The sequence below is a fragment of the Schistosoma mansoni genome, chromosome 1 (assembly GCF_000237925.1).
Source record: "Schistosoma mansoni strain Puerto Rico chromosome 1, complete genome".
NCBI classification, from domain to species: Eukaryota; Metazoa; Platyhelminthes; class Trematoda; order Strigeidida; family Schistosomatidae; genus Schistosoma; species Schistosoma mansoni.
The window spans coordinates 31,095,099-31,117,600 of record NC_031495.1 but is presented as its reverse complement, the minus strand read 5'-3'; the positions used below and the strand labels follow the sequence as shown (position 1 = coordinate 31,117,600).

The 22,502-nt window shown below is 35.5% G+C and overlaps 1 protein-coding gene across 2 annotated transcripts; it reads right to left on the bottom strand.

The window, feature by feature from the left end:
- Positions 1 to 1,870: 1,870 nt before the first annotated feature.
- On the bottom strand, positions 1,871 to 15,113 carry Smp_008500.1 (putative transcription factor IWS1; the record flags this gene model as incomplete). Of its 2 annotated transcripts, XM_018794029.1 has the most annotated exons (6): positions 1,871 to 2,672; positions 5,735 to 5,791; positions 7,462 to 7,570; positions 8,398 to 9,652; positions 9,687 to 9,810; positions 14,987 to 14,997. In XM_018794029.1, 6 exons carry the CDS (start codon positions 14,995 to 14,997, stop codon positions 2,351 to 2,353), a joined length of 1,878 nt encoding a protein of 625 aa, XP_018648484.1. In that variant the 3' UTR covers positions 1,871 to 2,350. The 2 variants fall into 2 exon arrangements, with proteins under 2 accessions (XP_018648484.1, XP_018648483.1); XM_018794030.1 differs by lacking the exons at positions 1,871 to 2,672; positions 5,735 to 5,791 and having other exon boundaries at positions 7,436 to 7,570; positions 14,987 to 15,113.
- Between the last annotated feature and the right edge of the window lie 7,389 nt (positions 15,114 to 22,502).

The window sequence follows — 22,502 nt, the reverse complement described above, 5'->3', positions numbered from 1 at the left end:
TAGGAAAATAATCGATTTAGTGAACGGTAAAAACTGTAACTTAGCTGTGAAGTTATGTCCACCTTGCCTAACACTCATGTTTGAAAAACGAGAATTTACCATAATTTCCATGATGCAAAGCAAGAACACTTAGACTAGTACAAGTGAAGATTTATTAACTCTGAAAAGCGATTACCCTAGTCGGAAATGCACTCATTTATATATTGATTGTATACCTATTTTGATTATTATTTAGGATGAAATCACATATATGAAGAATACCCAGAGTTACGACAAATCAAATGCTGCATATTATGCTGAGCATAGTTCAAGTTACTTTGATACAAAAAATATTGTATCTTGAATAATCAACACACTGAAATAAAGCAATTTATAGTGAGCAAAACAACATACTGTATGTAGGACATATTACAGTGACTAACCGTCGTATTGAATTAAAAATGGAATTAATGTTGAAAAAGAGTCATAATGAGTTCAAAGCATAATTTTGGCTTCCCATCCCGTCATATCAAAAGCGTATAAAGGTTTACGTTTAAGGTATTTTTTATTTAGTATGCTGCAGTGAGGATCTTTGGAAATATCCAAGTACATCGATATGACTAATCCTCAATAGTGTAACCCTGTCACCAATTATAGACATACATACCTTTTATATAGACATTGTGCTATTGCTATATAGATTCATTAATCAAATTTAGGACAGCAGGGATTGTTGTTTAAATTCACTTGGTATTGTTTGTTTGAATGTTCCCATTGATGTTTAGGGCTACGATTGATCAGTCTCTTATTGACATATGTGCATACTGTGCGCATTGCCTCGATATAGCCTTAGTTCACAAGCATTATAAGCAAGGATGAATAGCGGCTAGTAGTGGAGTCCAGGACGCGCGTTTCGTTGCATTTGGGACTCATCAACTGGAATGAACACCAACTCTGAGATGCAGGTACATCCAGCTGACGAGTCCCAAATAGGACGAAACGCGCGTCCTGCACTCTACCACTAGCCACTATCCATATTCGCTTATAAGGGATAGTTGTTGTTCTTACAAAAAGAATTGTTTGTACCTTGTATACCTTAGGTACATCGCATGAAGAGCTTACAACACCCACTGATGACTAGTTATCAAAGCATATCGAAAGTGCATAGTCCGCGATATGATTCGAAAGAGTAAAAATACTATCATATATTCATCATATTGCAAGAAAAGGGATTATATGCTGGCTACTTTTGGATATAACTTGATGACATATTTGCTACAATACAATATTAAGAGAGATCCTATGTCGTTTTTTATTTATCTAACTGATATGATCGTCTGGATTAGGATGACAGAAGAAATATACATTTGGACTGATGATGCACAGATCTGAGATATATGCAATCATCACTACAAATAGTACTTTTTGCATCACATCAATATCACAAGACAACAGAAACTATAACTGTGGAGAATGATTTATAAACTTGTTTCAATAAGTTAAAACTATAATGAAGAAAACCTTTACCGAATAGTGGAACAGTAGTATAGATTTAACCAGTAAAATCATCCAGACCATGTTATAGAAAGAATCGAAATTTCACAAAACAAAGACCTTAAATGTCAATTTTTTATTGATACAACCACTTCCAATCATTCGTCATTATTCATTTATAACTGAGATCCTTTAAGATCTTTTCTCTGATTGGGCTCCTTTACGTAGACAGAAGCTACATAAGTTCATCGTATGATATTTACAGATCAGCTATTCCATATGTCATAAGAGCAAAAGCTTTAAAGAACAAATTTGTCTTAATCAAAGTTAGCTTCAAAATGTTTACCATCATATCTAAATAGATTTAATTTATTTCTATATGTAATGAAGACAGGGTGATAAGTGATATTATAATTATTAGTGATTTAATCAATCCTTCTTACATAGTATATATAGGTTTTAGGTACAAATAAAGTTTGCAATGATAATGACTACAAAAGCTTTCATTGTACGACAGAAAAAATTGAAAATATGAAAAAGAAACGACCAATCACTTTGTATCCACTGCAACTGAATATACACCAACATAAAATAATAAATTCATGAATCTCATATGAGAAATATGTAGTGTTTTGTAAAGAAAACAATATTTCTCTATATTTCCAATGTTCATAATGGAAAAATATTTGAAAATAAAAACAATGAATATGGTATTTTCAGCTTATTTCATAATAGAATATACAAACGGAAACTAGCCCAAATTTTCATACCATGGGACAAGTAAGCAAAAAAAACACAAAATATACTGTACAGTAAGATGCGGAATAATTAAAGGAAGTTGATAATTAAAATAAGAACATTCGACACTAAATACTAATCACAATGACATATTACGACCTTCAATACTCATTGGAACTGCACGAGCAGCTTTGGCATGACTTTTACGAGCACTATTACTTAAATTTCGAATATGACTTTCAATTCGTGAGGTTGCTCCAAAACCAGATGTTCGTGATTTTCGGTGCTTTCGAGAAATTGATTGAGATTGTTCTGTCTGATCATCATTTCCTTCTTCGTCATTATCATCCCCAGTAGCATTCTCTCGAACACGCCATTTCGGTCGGACAATATAATCTTTATTTGACGGTTGAGGAACTCGGGCCCTATTAACCCATCCAGGATCGCCAGGCCTCAAAAGTCTATAATCATAAAACAATAAATTAGAAATATTCACCGTAAACAAGGTTTGTCTTAAAGATATTAAAGAAACAAGACGATTGGCAGTAAAAAGGTCGAAAAATTTCGAGGCAAGTACAAGGCTACTCATAACGATTCGACAGATAATATTCTAAAGTGTAAAACAATTAAATATAGTAATTACCATTAATTGAACACTGAGGTCAGAATTCTTCACGAATATGACCTCTATAAAACTAATTTAGGATTTTAAAGTATCCTACATAAGCAGAAATAAATATAGACTACAGAAGAAACAACGAATAATTATTGCTATCAAAATGAGTGATTATACAGTGTAACATTATTATCTGCATTATTCTTTACCGTACGTCTAGGACTGGAAATGTGTAATTAGCAATTTATTGATGTATTGTTTTGTTGTAGCCCGGTTTAGAGCCTTTTTAGTCAGTTTAATGTAGACTTTGTGGAGGGTTATTATTGATTCATCAAATAGATCTTTCTTTATCAGTATAGGGTGGTGGAGATTGTTGAGTTTTAATTGAGATAATAAATAGACCAATGTTAGACTATTATTAAAAACCTGGAAGCACTCGAAGGCCGTTTCGTCCTAGTATGGAAATTTTCAGCAGTGTGCATCCACGATCTTACGCGCGGGACTAGAACTAAGGACCTTCGGTCTCTCGCACACACGCATAACCTCTAGACCACTGAACCAGTGTTAATGTCTAACTTCGACCGATCCATGATCTTGTGCAACCCTTCATCCATTGTCCGAGGTGGATCACTGTCTCACACCCGACAAAGATTGGAATCTACTGGTCACCAAGACCAATAGTACTGGGTTTAAGTCCTGCGTGCGAGATCGTGGATGCGAACTGCTGAGGGGTTCCATATTGGGACGAAACGGACGTTCAAAGCTTCTAGGTTTTCAATGATGGTCTAGCTTAGATTAATTCGTGAATTCAACTTTGAAAATACTACAATCTTCACAAATCCCCAAAGTTGATACCAAAATTATGAATGGAGTAAAGAGATCTTATATGTGTATATTATAAATCAAGTATACAAGGTCCTTGTATAACTAAAGTTACTAAGTACAATCACGGAAGATTCGATTTTGATTCTAGTACTCACTATAAAGAGCAAATCTTCAGATCATTCATCAGGTTTTCTGAATCCTTGGACAAGTTAGCCAAATGACCTATGAGATGAAACCCCATTCCCTTTTTGTTGCATATATCAACAATTTATTTTCACGCTTTCTATCTATGTGTAATACGTTTCAAATTATTGATTAGTTGTAGTCATGGGATGTTTCTCCTTTCACTTCTATTTGGGAATTCTTTATTAGTACTACTCTATATTGTTTTTCTTCTTGATAGACCCGGATCATCCATCATTTTACTTCCAACACAACGTACACCAGATATGGTGATGTCACTCATTTAAGAAGTACAAATTCATACACTCAATTTTGAGTCATATTTTGTGTGAAGGCTAGTGATACCACCAAGCTGCCCAAATTGAAGTAGGTGAAACGGAGACATCAACTTCCCTTTAACTATTAAAGCAACTGAACTACAGCATTAGATACGGTGAAAGCAAAAGAATTAGAGCGTGACTGGTAAATATACAGTTATACTTTTAGGCGATGGTGAATAACTAAAGAACGCTATGATACAATCAAAAAGCCATTGAAAGTATGTGAAGCTTAAATAACATTTTGATTTTAGACTTGGACTGTAAATTGGTCAGTGAAATTAAAAGTATTCAGTTTTTACCAGTCAATTCCTTAGGTTTGGTTACATGCTTTAAATAATGAACGGCGAAGATGTAAAGAGACTAATTGTTATTTCTGTTGTAGTGTATCTGAGTCACCAATTTTACATGATGCCTTAATTCCGTCTTTGTATTGTATTAAAATACTCGCTATAACTGAGTAGTATTTACACCATTCAGTTATTTTTCTACTTGATACGCCAGTGTATTTCTTTTGATTTACTTGTTTTATATTATTTTGACAAATACTTTAAGCATTATTGGTCTTATTTACCCTGATTAATATCTAAACGTAGTGCAATTTAATTTTTGAACAGAACAGTAATGAATACATGGTAAGTTGGGTGTTATGTTCCTACTCATAACAAATTTTGGAGCTTTTTAGCATTCGCTTATCTGAACGATGTTATTTATTTATTATTTATTTAAACACATAAATATTGGTACAAGGAAGCATCAGATACATATGCGCCATACAAATCTCATTCGATTTGTGTGAGGGCTGTGATACTGCCCACGTGCCCGAACTGAAGCAGGTGGTTTTCTTAGGGGCCCACACCCGGAGCCTTTGACCTAAAGGTCTAACCCACAAGGCAGTGGAGCATCGTGAGGAGATGCAGTCCCATGGTAGCCGGTGACCAACGATTGGTTCATACGCCATTTGTTCCATTAGGATACTGGAGCCCATGTGCACCATTGGTTTGGAATCAGGGTTTTCCAACTCCTCTAGGTGAACGCACCGTGTCCACCAACCCGGTTAAAGCGCCGGACATTCGCTTTTCGTCCTCTCACTTTCGTAAACAACACCCCCGACACGAGAAGGCAGTGATTAGGACTTCCCTGGCAGAGGCTATATATTCGCTGGCCATGTGAGAGCATTTCGAGAGGGAGAGCGGACTTTCTCCACTCTCGGCCGTACCAGGGCATTCGGGGGCAACGATGTAAAGATTGTAGACGATTATCCGCCAAGACTATCATGATAACCACACTGATGAATGAAAGAACATAATGAACATACAAGATTACTTAGTTAATCAATAATTACGAGTCAATATGATGTCAATTAAGATTGATTTCACAAGCTAACTGAATAGTGCTGCTTACCAACAATATAAGTAATTTTTGCTACTGCGTAAGAGGAGAAATAGATTAAGTCAAAATCAGAAAAACTAGCAGTGATCTTTACAGTTTTAGAACTCATTTGAAATATAATTGAGTGAAGGTAAAATGTAATGGTAGAGGAATGATAATACCAACATTACTAATGAAGAATTCTTCTTACCCTTTGGCTTCACCATCCAATTCACGGTTAATGTCACGATGGTTGTAGGCTTCGTTGCTGTAATTAAGTAAGACAAGTGAAGTTTAATATTCTAGACTATTTAACGTTTTACATAAAGATAATATATAAAATTAAAATTCATTTTTATCGAAAACTTGGTGTAACGAAATAATCATTCTTCCATCCTAACCAACGATAGAACAAGCGATCAGTACAACTATAGTTCTAAGCTTTTGAGGAATATCTTCTCAAAAATCAATGCTGATATACTGGGAACCTAAATTCTGAATAATTCATGTTTAATCAGTTTACTGATTAGATTGATTTTAAATCCAGATAAAAAACAACTATTAATTAAACATTCTATAATTAAGTGAAATTTGTTCATAGTCACTTGTAATTCTGGTAGGGATATATTTATATTATACATATTCGATACTTAGTCGTAATACAAAACGGTTTTATTTGGATATCTTATGGTATCTTATAAAATAAATGCCAGATATAGTAATAAAATAATCAACCATGTATGACGGTGTTAGTAGAGTAACCATTAACAAAAGTAAGGAGAAAATGAAATATACTCAGTACGGATAATTATATGGAATTTAATACAGACAACTGATGTATTAGTAGTATTGAAAGTAAATTTCCCATACATTACTAATCTCAATCATTGAACTCTGATATTAAATTGATTATTCTGGTAGTGTGAAGTTCTTTATACAAATGATATGAAAAATTAAACCTCAGTCCGTTACCATACATCTGTGTCAATATAAATTCATTTATAGTTAATCTAACAGTAGATAAACAGGTTTTACTTTGCTCATGACTGACTGACTAACCAGATAAAAAAATACAAAATACATGGCCGATTTATAATACCCTTGTGAAGAAATTAGATACAGAGATAGACAAGATAAGCATGCTTTTGTACGTTGAAAATTACGAAATTCTCAAAGTATTTCACTGAATAGCTTTGAAATTTAATGAATTCATTATTCTGAAGACCATGTGTCGTCTTATGATAGCAATATCAAACTTCATTTTTTAAACTTTATGCTACGAGAAAACTAGATGTTGACAAAATTCATAAATAAGATTATTCTACATAATCTTCAGTTCGTAACATAAGTATCAGAATCTGCATGACATCTGAATAGTGAACATTTTTATCATTAGTGTGTCAACTTACTAGACACACTATGAATGACAATACTGTTTTGATCATTTATTTGACGTTTTTAGTTACTGAATAAAACAGGACCCGATAAATTGTTTTTATAAAATTATAATACAGAAAGACAACACTTTATAACTACATTATTTTATCGTCAAAATATATCTTAGATGAGACAAGTGAATGTTTTGGAATACCAACCAAGAAGAATATTATCAACTATCAAATAAATTCTACATTTAACATGTGGATTTCCATCATAAATCTGAAAATAAAAAGACATCTCATTTGCTAATAACAGGGTCAAGATGTATATACAGCAGTCAGTATTTCTGTACTATATAATTATAAATTAATCTAAGTAGTATTGACATCAAGATACAGTGAACAAAGGGTTTAAATTCTATATCACGCACTGTTCTGTTACTTTTAAAACTTTATGTTATGGTACTTACTTACGAGGTAGAAGTTTACACATTCGGTTCTCAATATATATATATATATAAGGCACACTCAACAATGTGACCATGGAAATAGAACTTACTCGATATTTCTCCGCTTAGGTAAATGTTCATAATCCAGCTGTTTACGTTCTTCTTTAGTGAGAGTTCGATAGTCACTAGTCAAGTTGAATATGGGTCGGAGCCATTCATCTACAATGAAGCACCAGATCATACACATAGAAATATGAAACAAAGTTCAAAGATCAACAATAAGGGAAGCATCATGATTAGTCTGCAAAAACCACATGACATTAAGTACAAACCAGTGCTACATTTATCCTCCCTTCGTGACGTTTCGCTACTAAGTAATGACTGACCATGATGTCCATGCCACTGACTACACTTGGTGCAAAGGCTGTTTTCCAATGAAAAGTATTCTTCTCGTAAGGTTTTCACAGCAGGCAGAAGTAATCAATCATTATTAATTTTGTGAACTTTATTTTCATTTGTTAACATACCGATGTCTCACAGTTGCACAAGTTTTGTTGAATATCAAGCATATAAGTAATAATAATAATAATAATAATATCTTAACAGATATCCTCACATTCATTACCGGGAAAATGTAATGTGATCAAACAAACAATTGCGTACTGGCGTTTGGAATTAGTGTTTTTGTAAAGGTCATACTACCTTGTTGTTCGAACAAGATAAAAACCCGCAGTCTGGTTGTTGGAAATAGGACTAATAAGTAACTGGTTTCATTCTATTTATCAGGCCATGAATATGTTGCACTAATTTTGTGAATCTTTAGCCTGGTCAGAAAACGTTTAGCTCTTATTGAACGGACATTTCATTAGGTGTGGTTGAATGGTTTGAGCGACATTGTCAAAACACGAGCAAAAGGATATTACACATAAAAAAAAGCCATTCAGATTTGTATAATGAGTAGTATATACTGTTGCTGTGACTCAACGCAACTGCAGATACTTAAATGGAGTTTAAGATAGTAATGAACTTTCAACAAAACTACTCACTGATAAGTCTTCCAGCTCGATCCTTGTTTTCTCGAGTTTCTCTCGGGTGTTTATACAAATACATCAAGGCTTTTCCGATGCCGGATTCTTGAAGAACTTCAGACGACAATGACTGAAACTCACTGAGACTAGTCAACATAGAGTCACGAATAACGAGATTCGGGAGTGTATGGCCAGGTAAAGGGGACAGCCACTCAGTTATAGCAGAAAGCATCCCATTTTCTATTAAGGCGGATTTCAGGTCAGCTCGCCTAAGAATAGCTAGTACTTCTTTGAGCATGTTCAGTTTCTTAGTCGCTGGTCGACTAGCTGTAAGTAACTGTCTATCTTCATCGGCAGCACTTTTCATTCGAGAAATAGTTTCAACAATCAAATCATCACTATCATTAAGGAACTCAATATCCCTATTACGTCTACGCCTTCGTCGTGATTCTTCTTTCTTTTTTTCCATTATCCGGTCGAAGTCGGAAACAAACTCATTATCGTGTTCAGACTCTTCATCATCTTCGTTTTCTCCAGCTGTCGTAAGGGGACCTTTTTTTGTTACTAACTCACTAGATGTTTGAATTTCAACCTCCTCTTCAATACCTTTGTCAAGTTCATTTTCGGCGAAGCCCTCAAATTCTTCTTCTGCATCACTTTCGCCAAATATATCTGCTATGATGCCATCTACTTGAGATTCTGGTTGTTCATCTCTCTCAAAACCTTCGAAGTCTTCATTTAATTTACCTTGTTCTTGATCATCATCATGATCTTCAAAAATGTCAGGGAAATCATTATACTGGAGTGACTCGATAGGGGAATTATGCTTGGTTGTGGGATATTTCTCTACAGAATTCACTTGAGTTTTATCGGCTTCTTGTTGATGAAACTCTTCCTGGTCTTTATCGCTTACAGACTCTGAGTCACTGTTGCTCTCATGTTCAACTTCATCTTCTTCATGCACTTTACTAGGTATATCTGGATCAGTCTTCCTAGTTAGATCTACATCTGATGCATGTTCACTTCCGGAATAACTCAAGGCAGGGCTGGATTCGGGAGTTAAAGCTTGACTTGGGGCATAACCTGGGGTAGTGACATCCACAACAGGTTCAACGTGATATTCCCTATCGTAATCCAGATTCCCCGAAAAATGATTTTGTTCAGACTTAACGATCGAATGCTCACTCGGAGAATCAACTGGAGAACGTGGAGGATTATGAGAATAAGATAAGTGATCTTCCAGATCGTCACTTAGATCGTCAGAGCCCGAATTCTAAGAATGATCATTTGGAATATTTGTAACTTACTTCATCAGCTTCAGAAGGAACATATCTAGGTTTATATGCTACATTTTGATTATCCACTATCCGACTACGAACAGGATCATAACCATCATGTTCATCACCAGATTCATCTTCAAAACTTGAATCTCTAAAACAAATAAATTAATAAATAAAATGAGAGAAAATAAGCTGAAGGGTAATTATGGGGAAATTCACATAGATTAGTGAAGAACTGAACGAACCAGCTTCCAGATGAAGAGAAATAGGAAAAAAACGCTAGGGGTGGATAGGACACATTGGGAAAATCAACAAACTGCAGCACAAACCAAGCTCCAGCTTGTGATCTTCAGGGCGAAAGGAAAAGAGTAAGACCGAGTAACACAGATTTCAATCTCCAGATGTAAGGCCTTTTGAAGCACGGAGCTAACACATTACAAAATTCTCACAGAAACGCCATTTTTGACCGGTTACAAGTAATCATGCCTGTCTTTGAGGTTACGTTCCCAAATCTTCATAAACACTCCCCTAACCCAGTTTTCTTCTCAGGTAACCCAATAATAGGGTTGACATGATACTCGAACAGTTGCGAAAATGGTAATGATATCCACGAGTGACTACAAACAAAATGCTAGGGAAAATTTTATTTATTTATTTAAACACATAAATATTGGTACAAGGAAGCATCAGATACATATGCGCCATACAAATCTCATTCGATTTGTGTGAGGGCTGTGATACTGCCCACGTGCCCGAACTGAAGCAGGTGGTTTTCTTAGGGGCCCACACCCGGAGCCTTTGACCTAAAGGTCTAACCCACAAGGCAGTGGAGCATCGTGAGGAGATGCAGTCCCATGGTAGCCGGTGACCAACGATTGGTTCATACGCCATTTGTTCCATTAGGATACTGGAGCCCATGTGCACCATTGGTTTGGAATCAGGGTTTTCCAACTCCTCTAGGTGAACGCACCGTGTCCACCAACCCGGTTAAAGCGCCGGACATTCGCTTTTCGTCCTCTCACTTTCGTAAACAACACCCCCGACACGAGAAGGCAGTGATTAGGACTTCCCTGGCAGAGGCTATATATTCGCTGGCCATGTGAGAGCATTTCGAGAGGGAGAGCGGACTTTCTCCACTCTCGGCCGTACCAGGGCATTTGGGGTCTAAGGGAAAATTAGTGGATTTTAGTAGCTTCTACTGAACTGATGCTTGGAAACTCATCCAGTCAGTACGAATATGATGAGGGGAAAATTAAACTTGAACGTACATCTAAAAAAGTCTACACAATGATCGTAAGCAGCTAGGGCAAAAGCATTGGAAAAAGTGGTGGCAATAGGTAACAGTAGACAACTTTTTAGACATCAGAGTAACAGCCACTAAAAGTTTAAGACTACTTATGAAAAGGATGAGACCATGATCCCCTATCAGCACAGTAGAATGGAACGACAGGCGGAACACTGAAGAGCAGTTGAACTGCTCTCCAATTACCCTTCAGTTACTTACTATTATCAAGTAACCTAAATAGGATGCACCCCGAACATTAATGAAGTACAAAATACCATGTGCTGATTTAGAACGGAGAGCAACAAGCCCTAATAGATTAAACCCTGAGATCTTCAAGGATTGTAGTCGTTTTAGCTGTTAGATTGAGATACTAGCTAGAGTTTAAGGACTAGACGTAATCTCATCTAACTGGTTGTGATCTCTGGTTGTTATAGTTTATAAGAAAGCACGAAAGTCCTCGTGATAACCATGGAGAAACTATTTTCGTTAATATAGAATCCAAATTTTCAGCCTCAATGATCATCCAACGCTTAACTACAGGTAATGAAGAGTGTACTCGGGAAAATCAGGCTGGTTTCAGACCTGGACGTAAATCTATAGGCGAAATATTAGCCATTCACCAGGTCCTTAAACACATACATGCCTGCCAACTACCAACCATGGTTGTATTTCTAGACTAAAAGGTGTCGTTGGACTGGGCAGACTGACAAGTTTCGTGTGTCACTGAAGGGTCTGCCAAGTATATTAACCATGTACAGGTTCCTTACTTAAACATTACTGATTGTCAGAGAATACTAAGAGCTGCCATCGGAGTTGATAAGTTTGTGTTAGTCAGAGTTGTCTACTTTCCTCATTTTTATCTTCGCCACGGACATTCTTTTAGAGACAACTATCATCTGATTTATCAGAAGTCGATATCCTACCAAGGGATGCTTTTATTGACTTAGAATATGCAGATGATGTTTGCTTGGTGAAGACGCTGAAAATACAATTAAGCAACAAAGCTGGTATGTTTGGGATATTTACCTTTATCTAAATGCAAAATATTGTTTCAAGGTTGGTCTAGGTTAACGCTTCAACTTCTAATAGGGAGTGAAGTGGTTGAAAGAGATGATCACTTGATTTATCTTGGAAGTCTCATTAGCCTTGGTGGGTTGATGTTTGTCAGTCAGTCAGCTACAACGTAGGACCAGGCACATATATGCATCGGTCCAAGTTGCCATACCTCGTTAGAACAACAAGATGAACACCGGATTCATAGAAATAGTTAATTTAGTGGTGGTAGTATATAAAAGGTTGTATATAAGGATATAGTATAGGAAGGAAGAACGTTATGAAGCAATTTTAATCTTAAGGTTTAAGGGAAGATAAAGGGTGTATACACCTACGCCATTGTGATCGATTCTGAGCCATGTCACCTAGAGTCTCCAACCATTGGTTATGATAGTCACGCGGACCCCAACTGCAGACTAGTATAGTTAACACACTGACTGTTCTGGAATTTGTCCTAATAATTTCGTCTTGTTGTACTAATGGTATAAGGCAACTTGGATCGATGTACACATGTCCCAGGTTCCAAGTTGCGTGACTGAGTGATACTAAACCACGTAACGTTGATCTACCATTAACTCAGTAAAATAAGGCTGACCAATGCACTGTATAAGTGTTGTATGTGGCTTGATGAAGCAGTGAATTTGTGAGCATGTTTATTTACAACATTAGCCATCTGTAAGGTTAATAAGTATGGATAACATGAAGCTAACAGGGTATCTCTCTTTGATCTTATATATGTTAAGCTCAATATACAAAGTGGTTGACAAGTGACAAAAAATGCATAAAATTAAAACATATAAAATCTCTAAAGAAATGGATTATCGGCTTGAGTAATTCCAGTCAGTCATGATTAACATGCAGTCGGAAACAGATGTGCATCACGAGTTGTCATACAAAACCGTTGAGGCAAGGTTAAATTAACGAAATGAATACCAAGAGTTGAAATAATTGCAGTATCAATGATAAAGAGAGAGGCTAAACATTGGGTAATACAGTTTGAAAACGAGGGAAGAGTATGAGGAATACGAAGTACGAAATAATACTGAAGTTCAAAGCCTGGTGGGAGATAAAGACAGAATGCATTTACTCTACTGTGACTGATTCTGAGCCATTTCACCTAATTTCCAACTAGTTATCGTTTGGACCTCGACCAAGTAGTCTGTGCCTATTAACGAGAATTAGTTGAATAGTCAATAACTTAGTGGACTGATATCTTGTCTTGATTCACCTAATAGTTTACTTCCTATCTATTTCTAATTCAGCCGACTACGCGTCAACGTAGGCAATGTTGGGTTAAGATATTTACGGTGTGAGTATAATGGTAAGGGTGTGTCACAAAAAATAAAGTGACTACTAGAAATTTTATCAACGAGGTTTCCTTACCTCAATATCTTATTCTTATTTGATCCTCGTGGGAACGAACTAAATATACAGTAAGGGAAGAGAGACACAAGTACCATGTTAAGCTAATTGACAGGTCTACCTTTAGCCCAAAAGGCTTGTTTAATCATGTGTTTTCCTTTCGATAAGCCAGACGCAGTGTCGCCCAAGTGTTAGGTCCTAATGACCCAACAACCAATGAAATTGACGCACCAGAGCTAACCTGCAACTCAAACCAAGAACAGCCTAGGTAATAGTTTAGTAGGAATCTATGAAGTTATTCTAGTTTGTACTGGTGCATCATAAACTACAAGATACAAAGAAAAATGACATTTCCCAGCACTCACTGAAGTTATGGGATCTTTGATCCATAATGGCCAAGTAATTATCTACTTTAAAAAGAACTTTTTACAGATCAACTGCATGGTTTCAGAAAGGACTGCCGTTGAATCGAAAGGTCTGATGGAAGCGACGAATAGCTGGACAAAAACAATTCCTACTAATTTTAGAGTTGTAGAATATCCTAGTGAGATTAGGTGTTAGGGGTTCTGTCCTGTTAATTTACATGAACAACCCTCTGAAGTACTTCCTTCTGGCGATTTAAAACTTCAGACAGAAGTATATACCCAGAAGGGTAGGTTAACGCAAACTCGATTTCAAAGCTGAACAACGGATCAACTTCGAATTCTGAAGAGTGTAAACTGGTCTGTGTGCAGCACGATGAGGAAAACACAGTTTGAAGTTATTGTCATTAGTGAAGAAATATTTATACGCACTGATCCTCTGTGATGCAAAACATGTCAGGTGTGATGAAATTATCTCTTGAGTCAACATAATACAGGTAACTACGAAATGCATTTTTGATTAGTTTGACGGTAGGGACTTCCACACTTCATTAAGTATGTGAACAGTCATTCTTATTAATGTAAAGAGGATAAAAACAATGCACTGAAAACAAGTCCGGAGACGAATCACAGAAGCAGTTCGTGGTCTCAAGTTTATATCCTGGAATCAGCGACTGAAAGAACTGAAGTCATACGGGTCGGGATATAGGAAGCTTAAACGCGACTTAATAATGACTTATAACCTTAAGGACACTGAAGGCAACTTTTTGGAACACACTTAGGTTCAGTCCTAATAACAATGTAGGAGCTAAGCATTAGTTGAATTTTAAGCATGCACATTACTTAGAATTCCCTAACGTTTAAAGTGGTCCAAGTAACGCCGTAAAACACCTGAGAAAAGCCGATATTTTCTACGGGGTTATTTACTAACACTTTTATATTGGGTTGTATTCATATATTTAACAGTCATCACTGATCCACTACCAAAAGAAATACGGGAGCCAGTCAAGCGAAGTTATTGAATGGCAGTTTAGCTTAGATCAACTCGTGAATTCAAATGTGAAAATACTAATCTTCGAAAATCACCATAATGATATTACTTGATTCTGTTTACAACCATTTGAAACTGTGTGGACTGATCAGTGTATCTGAAATAAAACACGTGCTAAGTTCAACCTAAATTTTTTATCAGACGCTGAACGCTCAAATGTGTCTGTTATAAGTGCAGATAGTAAGTGTATTAGCTATAAATAAAAAATACTTACTCCATCGGCATGACAGTAATAGAACTTTGTAGATAATCTAGCTGCTTCACCACAGGCCGATGGACAAAAGAGCGACCATGACGTGAGCCAATCAACAACCTAAACCCATGTGACCCCGATTTTGAACAGCAATGTGTCCGCAGTGTTTTAAAGTGTTCAATGGGTTTGTCCTCTCCGTAATTTCGATCACTTTTCCTTTCATCCACTGAATGAGTGTTTGATACTACGGTTGTAATTTTCAGCGAAGATTATTAGGTCTCCGATTCTTTATATTCTGATGACGCCAAAATTTTTTCGAGAAATAACAGATGAAAATGCATGTTCACTTAAAGCTGAATTAGACGTTCTAGTTAACCAGTCCAAAATGTAGTCGATGCCTATCGACGCGACAAAATGTTTCTACAAGCATACTGGAGATATAAAGGCAAATAGTTACAAGATTGTAAAGGCATCGGTGCCTGCAGTCTTGTCTCACAATGATCTAGAAGAAACAAGGAACTACGATCCTAAGACCATGGTTCACTTTCGTGTGGTTGCAGTCAAAAGGCTCAGAACTCTTCGAATTTCGAAACAGGCATTTAGGAATTTGGGTATAAGTATGTTCACTACGGAATACATAATCTCATATACATACTTGAAAATGCGTCCAGGATAAAAAAAAACCTGGTAACAATGTGATTAGGATGCCATGCAGAAGTACGAAGGCCAGCTATTCGTGCGATGCCACAATTCTGATGGTTACCTGATGAAGAGCAACCAAAGAAGTTAGATCTATTTACTCCGTCCTAGTTAAAAGGTGCTCTAATTTTGATGTACAAAATACTGAAAAGTGTTTTCGGAACCAATATGTCTTTTTTTCCTCCACAAGATAAGGGTAACTGAGAGAACATGGAGTGCGAGTTTAAAAGCGAAGAACAAGTAAAACATCTGTGGCACACAAGTTTCACTCCATGTAATCAACTCTTGAGACCTGTATCAGACTGAAGAAGCCACATGTATTGCAGTTCGACAACACTGGCCAGTAACACCTATAATTGAATCGTACTCACCCAGTGAAATCAAAAGTCAGAAGCAAGGAGGTTCGAGGATATATTTGATAGGTTATCAATATATCGAGAAGTGACTGAACCAAACTGGCTAGCGATCGCAGGAGAAGTTGAGAGTGGCGTTCCTACTCGTGATCGAGTACGGATGCATGACCGAGTGCTATCAGCTGGGTGAGTTCATCCAAACTAATATGGTCAGCATCCAATGTCGAACACTTACAGAGCTATTGATTTCGGGGGAATTATTTACCGCTACAAAGCTGACAAGTTACATGATGTCAGGACTTGTCGGTGATCACAATAATTTCAGAAGACGAAACTAGTAGACGATACACGGTTACCGAACTTGCTGAAATAGTATCATGTTGTCTAATTTCTATTTATACGTTTAATTATACCTTCGAAGTCCATGAAGTCGTATATTCTAATTTTTGGTTTTGGTTTCGTTATTCTGCAATCCAACATCTCATTTCTGGAACAAGTTTGATATTTAATATAATATATTTTCCTACTTACTGGTTAGTTTTCCACATATCGGCTGTTGTTTATCAGTTTCCTTCTAGACTTACTGTTATCACATATCTTTTGTTACAACCGAAATTGACAAATGCCTCCTTGTAAATCAGGGAATTCAAATACATCAATTTTAAGTTTGATGAATCCGGACGTAACCTCTCTCACCTGTCCAACTCCCTGATTCTAAACATAGGTGTTCCATCTTGTCATACCGATCAATGCCTATAATTAATCTTATTTCATTGGTCACATTTGTAGATATATCACCCAAGTCTCTCTGACTGCGAATTCGAGAATGGTCCACCTGTGAAATCCTACTTGAAAACAGAACGAGAGATTTTTTGACGTTCAAGTTTTTGATCTCTTCTGTTATTGAAGTACGGTACGTCGATCTATTTGCAACCTAAGAACACAAATAACAATAGAACCAAGCTCCAATTTAGGCACCAAAGCTTATTCGCAATTTACAAATAGTCGACTCATATGTTGTTCTAATAATAATTACGATTATTACAACACAAACCTACAATTTCGCAGGTTCCCGGGGCACAATCTCTCAAATACCAAACCAAAGACAAAGAGAAGCCAAAATGCCTGAAAATAATGATATAAACGAACAAGTTCATAAGTTGAGTAAAACGAAAACATTCGAAAAATCAGTGAAATTATTAATATTCAATATAAGGGTTTTAATCAGCCGAACGTCTTCAATACTCTTGTAGCAAGATGGACCTGATTATTTCAAAGTTACAGAGTCCCTCTATATTAATAACTCTCCTTCGTTTCTCTACTCACACTATGCTGAAAAGTTAGTGCAGTGTGACAGTCTTATTCAGTGGATGTCATGGTTGTCATGAAGTACGTTACATTTCGCGATTCATAATGAAAAGTTAAGTATGTGGGCTATGTTTGCACACTAGGAATACAAGAAACTCTAAGTTCATAATAATACATCCTAAAGATTGGTGAGGCCATCTTCATTTCCATGACTTAATGGACTTGAAAGCAACTAATTTTGTGCACGTTGGTAAATGGGGTTCTGAAAGGGATATTAAATTTATCCAAAGTGTGTGCTATAAGATAAGACTTTAGCGTACTATTTTACGTGTTTTGGCGAGAATATGTCCTATTCGTAACACTGGTACAGCAAAATTTTAGGACAAAAATATGTGAAAAACGTAGGACATTGTAATGGTAGTGGAATTCCGTACTGCAAACCTTCACATTCTGACTATTGCACATGATTTTCAGTAAGATAATTTCTAAGCTCGACTGATGTTGATGAAAAGAAACCCCACATTATATCTAATGAATGTGAATATTACCACAATTACAAACTGGAGACAAATGAATTTAGTCAAACGACTGCTATTGTAGTTCCATATATATTCATCCGTATATTTTAGTTCACTCCTAACTTACACTTCAGCTTCATTCAACGAAAATCTTCAACTGCACACAATTGAAAGCTTCAGCTCTGAACAAACGAATGTTTCTGGGTTCGCATTGATGGATCATTCACTAGCTAACAGCTCGCCCTTCACTTTGCAATTGTGGAAACAACCCAAAGTTTCGCAGACATAGGTTCGGGATGTTCAGATGATCTATACTACCATGAATACGTAACCAAATTAATTTGTAGGTGGGGTGTATAATTCGAACCATGCATCTCGATGTTGCATCTGGTTACGTACCTATTTATCATGGTCAGGAGACCCAGACAATCCAGTGATTTCGTAAACATATTTTGAGCGGTGAACAATGGTGCAGGTACTGTATAAATAGCCACTTTGAACTATTTGTGATGAGACGATTTCAAAGGAGTTATAGCATTGGAATTATTGGTTTTGTTTGCTTATACAAAGATTTTGATATATGTTTGTTCTCAGACAACAGAATCATGTACTCTTATTCTGAACATTGTTTTCTTGAAGGCAGATCATCCAATTTAATCCTATCGAATGACCTGATCCTATAATCTATGTCAGTGTAAGTTATCTATCCGATGATCATATACTTCTTGTATTTTTCCAAGATGTTGGATCGCGCAGGTAATCGAATTTTGTCTGAAGTCAAAATTCCGTTACCAGTGGGTAGTTAATAGGATGGTTAAGGTATTACTTAGTAGAGAGATCAGAGGCTGTCGAGTTTTGTTCGGAGTCGTTTAGCCGGTTTATTCAGAAGAGCTGAGTACCTTGAAGTTCCATCTCTGTGCCACTCCTCGTATTACTTTCTAAAGATCTTCCTAGTACCTCAATTTATCAAATCCTACTATATGAGGATGATGTTGTTATGCGTAGGAAGATAGTGTTATATGGAAATTTTAACCAATAAAAAGTCGTGATTGAACTACAAAAATAAATGAACAAACTAGGGAAACTCTCACGATGAACTCGAAAAATTCCTGACCATAATCGAAAATTTAAAAGGCAACAAGTGTGAAGGGCTGTTCGAAATATATTATTTTGACATGAATAATAAATATTTTTGAATTTCGTGTAGTTTATTACTCAGAGGGTCTGTCACGACCTGACAGACGAAATGTGTTTAGAAGCTCTGGTGATATTGACGGAGATGTTAAAATCAAACAATTGTATGTACAGTTCGATATGCAATATCAAAGAAAAAAAAACATGAAATTTTAATCCATCAATTAAGTCCAATTAGTTTTCTTTCGCATATTTCAAGGGTCAATAGTAAATCCGTATATGTATACCTTCCTAGTATATCTTTGTCTGTATGTCTGTTTACTTATTAATCTCATTTTGATAGTTCTCTGATCATTGAGATCATGAATCAATCAACGTTAGACCGTCTTTAAGAATCTTGAAGCACTAGACGTCCGTTTCATCCTAGTATTGGGCTTCTCATCAGTGCGCATCTACGACCTCGCATGAGAGAGTCGAACCCAGTACCTTTGATCTCACACTTGAACCTCTAACATCCAGACCACTGAGCCAGCATCCAACGATGTTAGTGTCAGCTTGAACCAATCTACAATACTGCACGACTAATCAGTACAGTAGACGTCATATTTAATTAGCATAATACTGTCTCTGGCTATTGCCAGTTTATTACAACTACTAGTCACTCCAGTAAAAGTGTAATTCCAATTACAATAAAATAATGGGAAGGTCTAACTCTTGTGTTAATTCAATACTGTCTCCGACTCACTCATCCTTGTCCAACTTTTAATATGTTTAATTATGTACTCGTCAAATGATGAAGTATTAACTCAAAAAGGTATTAGTTTAATACCAGGTTGAAAGTTTACTATCACTGCTTAAAGTTTGAGAACGTAAACTCTGAAAAATGAGTCACGAAAAGGATGTTCTATGTGTTTCAGAAACTTATTTCAGTACGGGGATTTCTTAAGAAAATGGATTAGAAGGTAAATATAACATTTTATACGTGGTTTGTTCGTACTGAGTGTGAATCTTTAGGTCGAGGGTTTTTATCATGTCAGACAGATCTAAATGTCTACGGTGGACAGTGATAAAAACCTATGAAGATTTAAAAATGAAGGTTAGCATGAGAGCAAGTACCAATCCTAGTAAAAATACACTACCAGTAAAGGGACTAATAGTGAAGAAAACTGTTGTTAGAGAAGTAGTTACAGTTCAAGTATCGTTATAACTATCTAGCTTGAGAACATATCAGAAATGCAGTCAGATTTCTATTCATGCTCGACCAGGACTTTACTGAACAATTTCGCTTTAACAAAAAGTTATTCTGAAGCTATCCCGTTTTTATGTAGTCGGCTGTCAGGCACAAAGTCTGATTTATTAATAAGGAATTTCGTTATTGGATGAGACGGGAAACTTTAGTAGAGCGTAATGTAAGAGCCATTAAGTATGAGTTTGTAAATAGAATTCGATATCCGAGATAGTCACGCTGAAGTAGGAGGAAAAGGTATCATATAAAGCATTGAGAATTGTTCACACCATTAGTGTTGATACGTTTTCTTGAAGTGAAACAATAATAAATTATGTAGTCGTTGTCACGTCAATAACATTAAACAATGACGGTTAGATGACACTAGTGATGCATTGTCCTCGAAAGATATGAATCACTGGATTCTGAATCAGTAACGCATTTATTTCATGCCTATCAGAACTAACTTCAACTGTCCTTCTTTATTCGTAATTTTGTAATGGTGTTCACAAAAATATATATCTATCTCCACCTTTAAACCCGTTTACTATTTTCCATACCGTTATGCCAGTAAGTCATTGATATAAATGAGTAAAAATATTTTCTTGTGGGGGTCAATGGTACTATAAGACTTACTAAAATACATCATTTACGAAGGCTTTGATCATTAATAAGACTTTATGTTTGATATCAGTGTATATACAAAAATTCATTTTCGAGTTATTCATTATAACTGTGAGTAAGAACTTATGATTATCTGTATTATATTTTATTCATCGTTTAAAATCAACTTGATAGTCGTACTTTCGACTGTTCATTATTTGTCAGCAAAATAAATGTTACATATGATCTGTGTAAATAATAGATTACAGTTTTCCCTTTTAAGTACCCATTCAAATGATATTGCAAATAAGTTATGTTTATTACAGGAAATGTCATTAATAAATTTATGGATCTATAACAGTTTTAGGAATTTTGTAAATTTCTGTCCGTATTCAATATAGTATAACAAAATTTGTCTTTGTAAACTGGTCTTCGAATTCTTGAATACATCTATTTTTTATTTTGACTTCTTATTATTAAATGGACTGATTATTGTTTTTTCTTCTAATTTTAAATTCATAGATGAAATAAAACAACTAAGAGACTTTTTAATATCTACTGACGAAAGAAATTCTAGATTTAGCAATTGCGTGTAGCAGTGACAAAATGTTTAAAAAAAAACAAACAAACCCGGAATTTAATTTCAAAAATGAAATAAATGAAAAAAAATACTGAAAGATATTTAAAATAGAAACTCCAAATAAATTGGAAACTATCCGTGTTCATGAAGAAATGTATTTTCTCTGTTCTTTATTCGAATATTTCCATCATACTTACTATTCGTACTTCTTTTTATCTGATAGAATTTGGGGAAAAAAGTTGTTGTAGAATAAGTTTTTAAACGGATGTAAACAAAAATCATGTTATATACATTTATACATATGACTTTTTTCTTCTCAACATCTTATATAATGATGAAAAGAAGAAAAGAAATTTTCGTATGTTGCATGCAATAATTAGAAAAAAGTTTGAACTTGGCATGTGATAAAAGAAGAGCATAATTTGTAATGAAAACATTCTCCAAGATTTCTATAAATGATATATATATATATATATAGTTTGAAGATGTGCATACTTTTGAACAGAATAATAAAAATTGCTGTTTGTACATTAAGTCAAAAATATGAATGATAACAATTTTCTGAACAGAGGGTTGTATAAATTGTAAAAGAGGGGGAATACGATAACTTTGGTTAAAAAGGAAACAATTATCAAATAGTAAGCAAAGATGGATAGTGGCTAGCAATGGAATCCAGAATGCGCGTTTCGTCCTATTTGGGACTTGTCAGATGGATATACCTGCATCTCAGAGTTGATGTTCACTCTGGGACTCGAACCCAGTACCTTTAGCTTCAAACGCCATCACGTTATCCACTCATCTACTGAGTCCTGATAGCCACTCACTTGTGCGATGGGGTGATTCAAACAAGTAATACTAAGTGAATTATCAAATAGTTTATTTATTTCCATTAGAATTTCTAACCTCATTGTATATTCATTTAATAAATTTTATTACAGATGTACTATAGTTACACCAATAATAAACATTCATTCATACACATATTATTGATGATGTAAATGTATACAATGAATGAAAGATTTGTCAGAATTTTCATCGTGATGACATTAGAACTTTTATTACCAGATTAGCTTTTATTGTAATGAAACCAACTTTTAAAAGTTATTTTACATTCCAT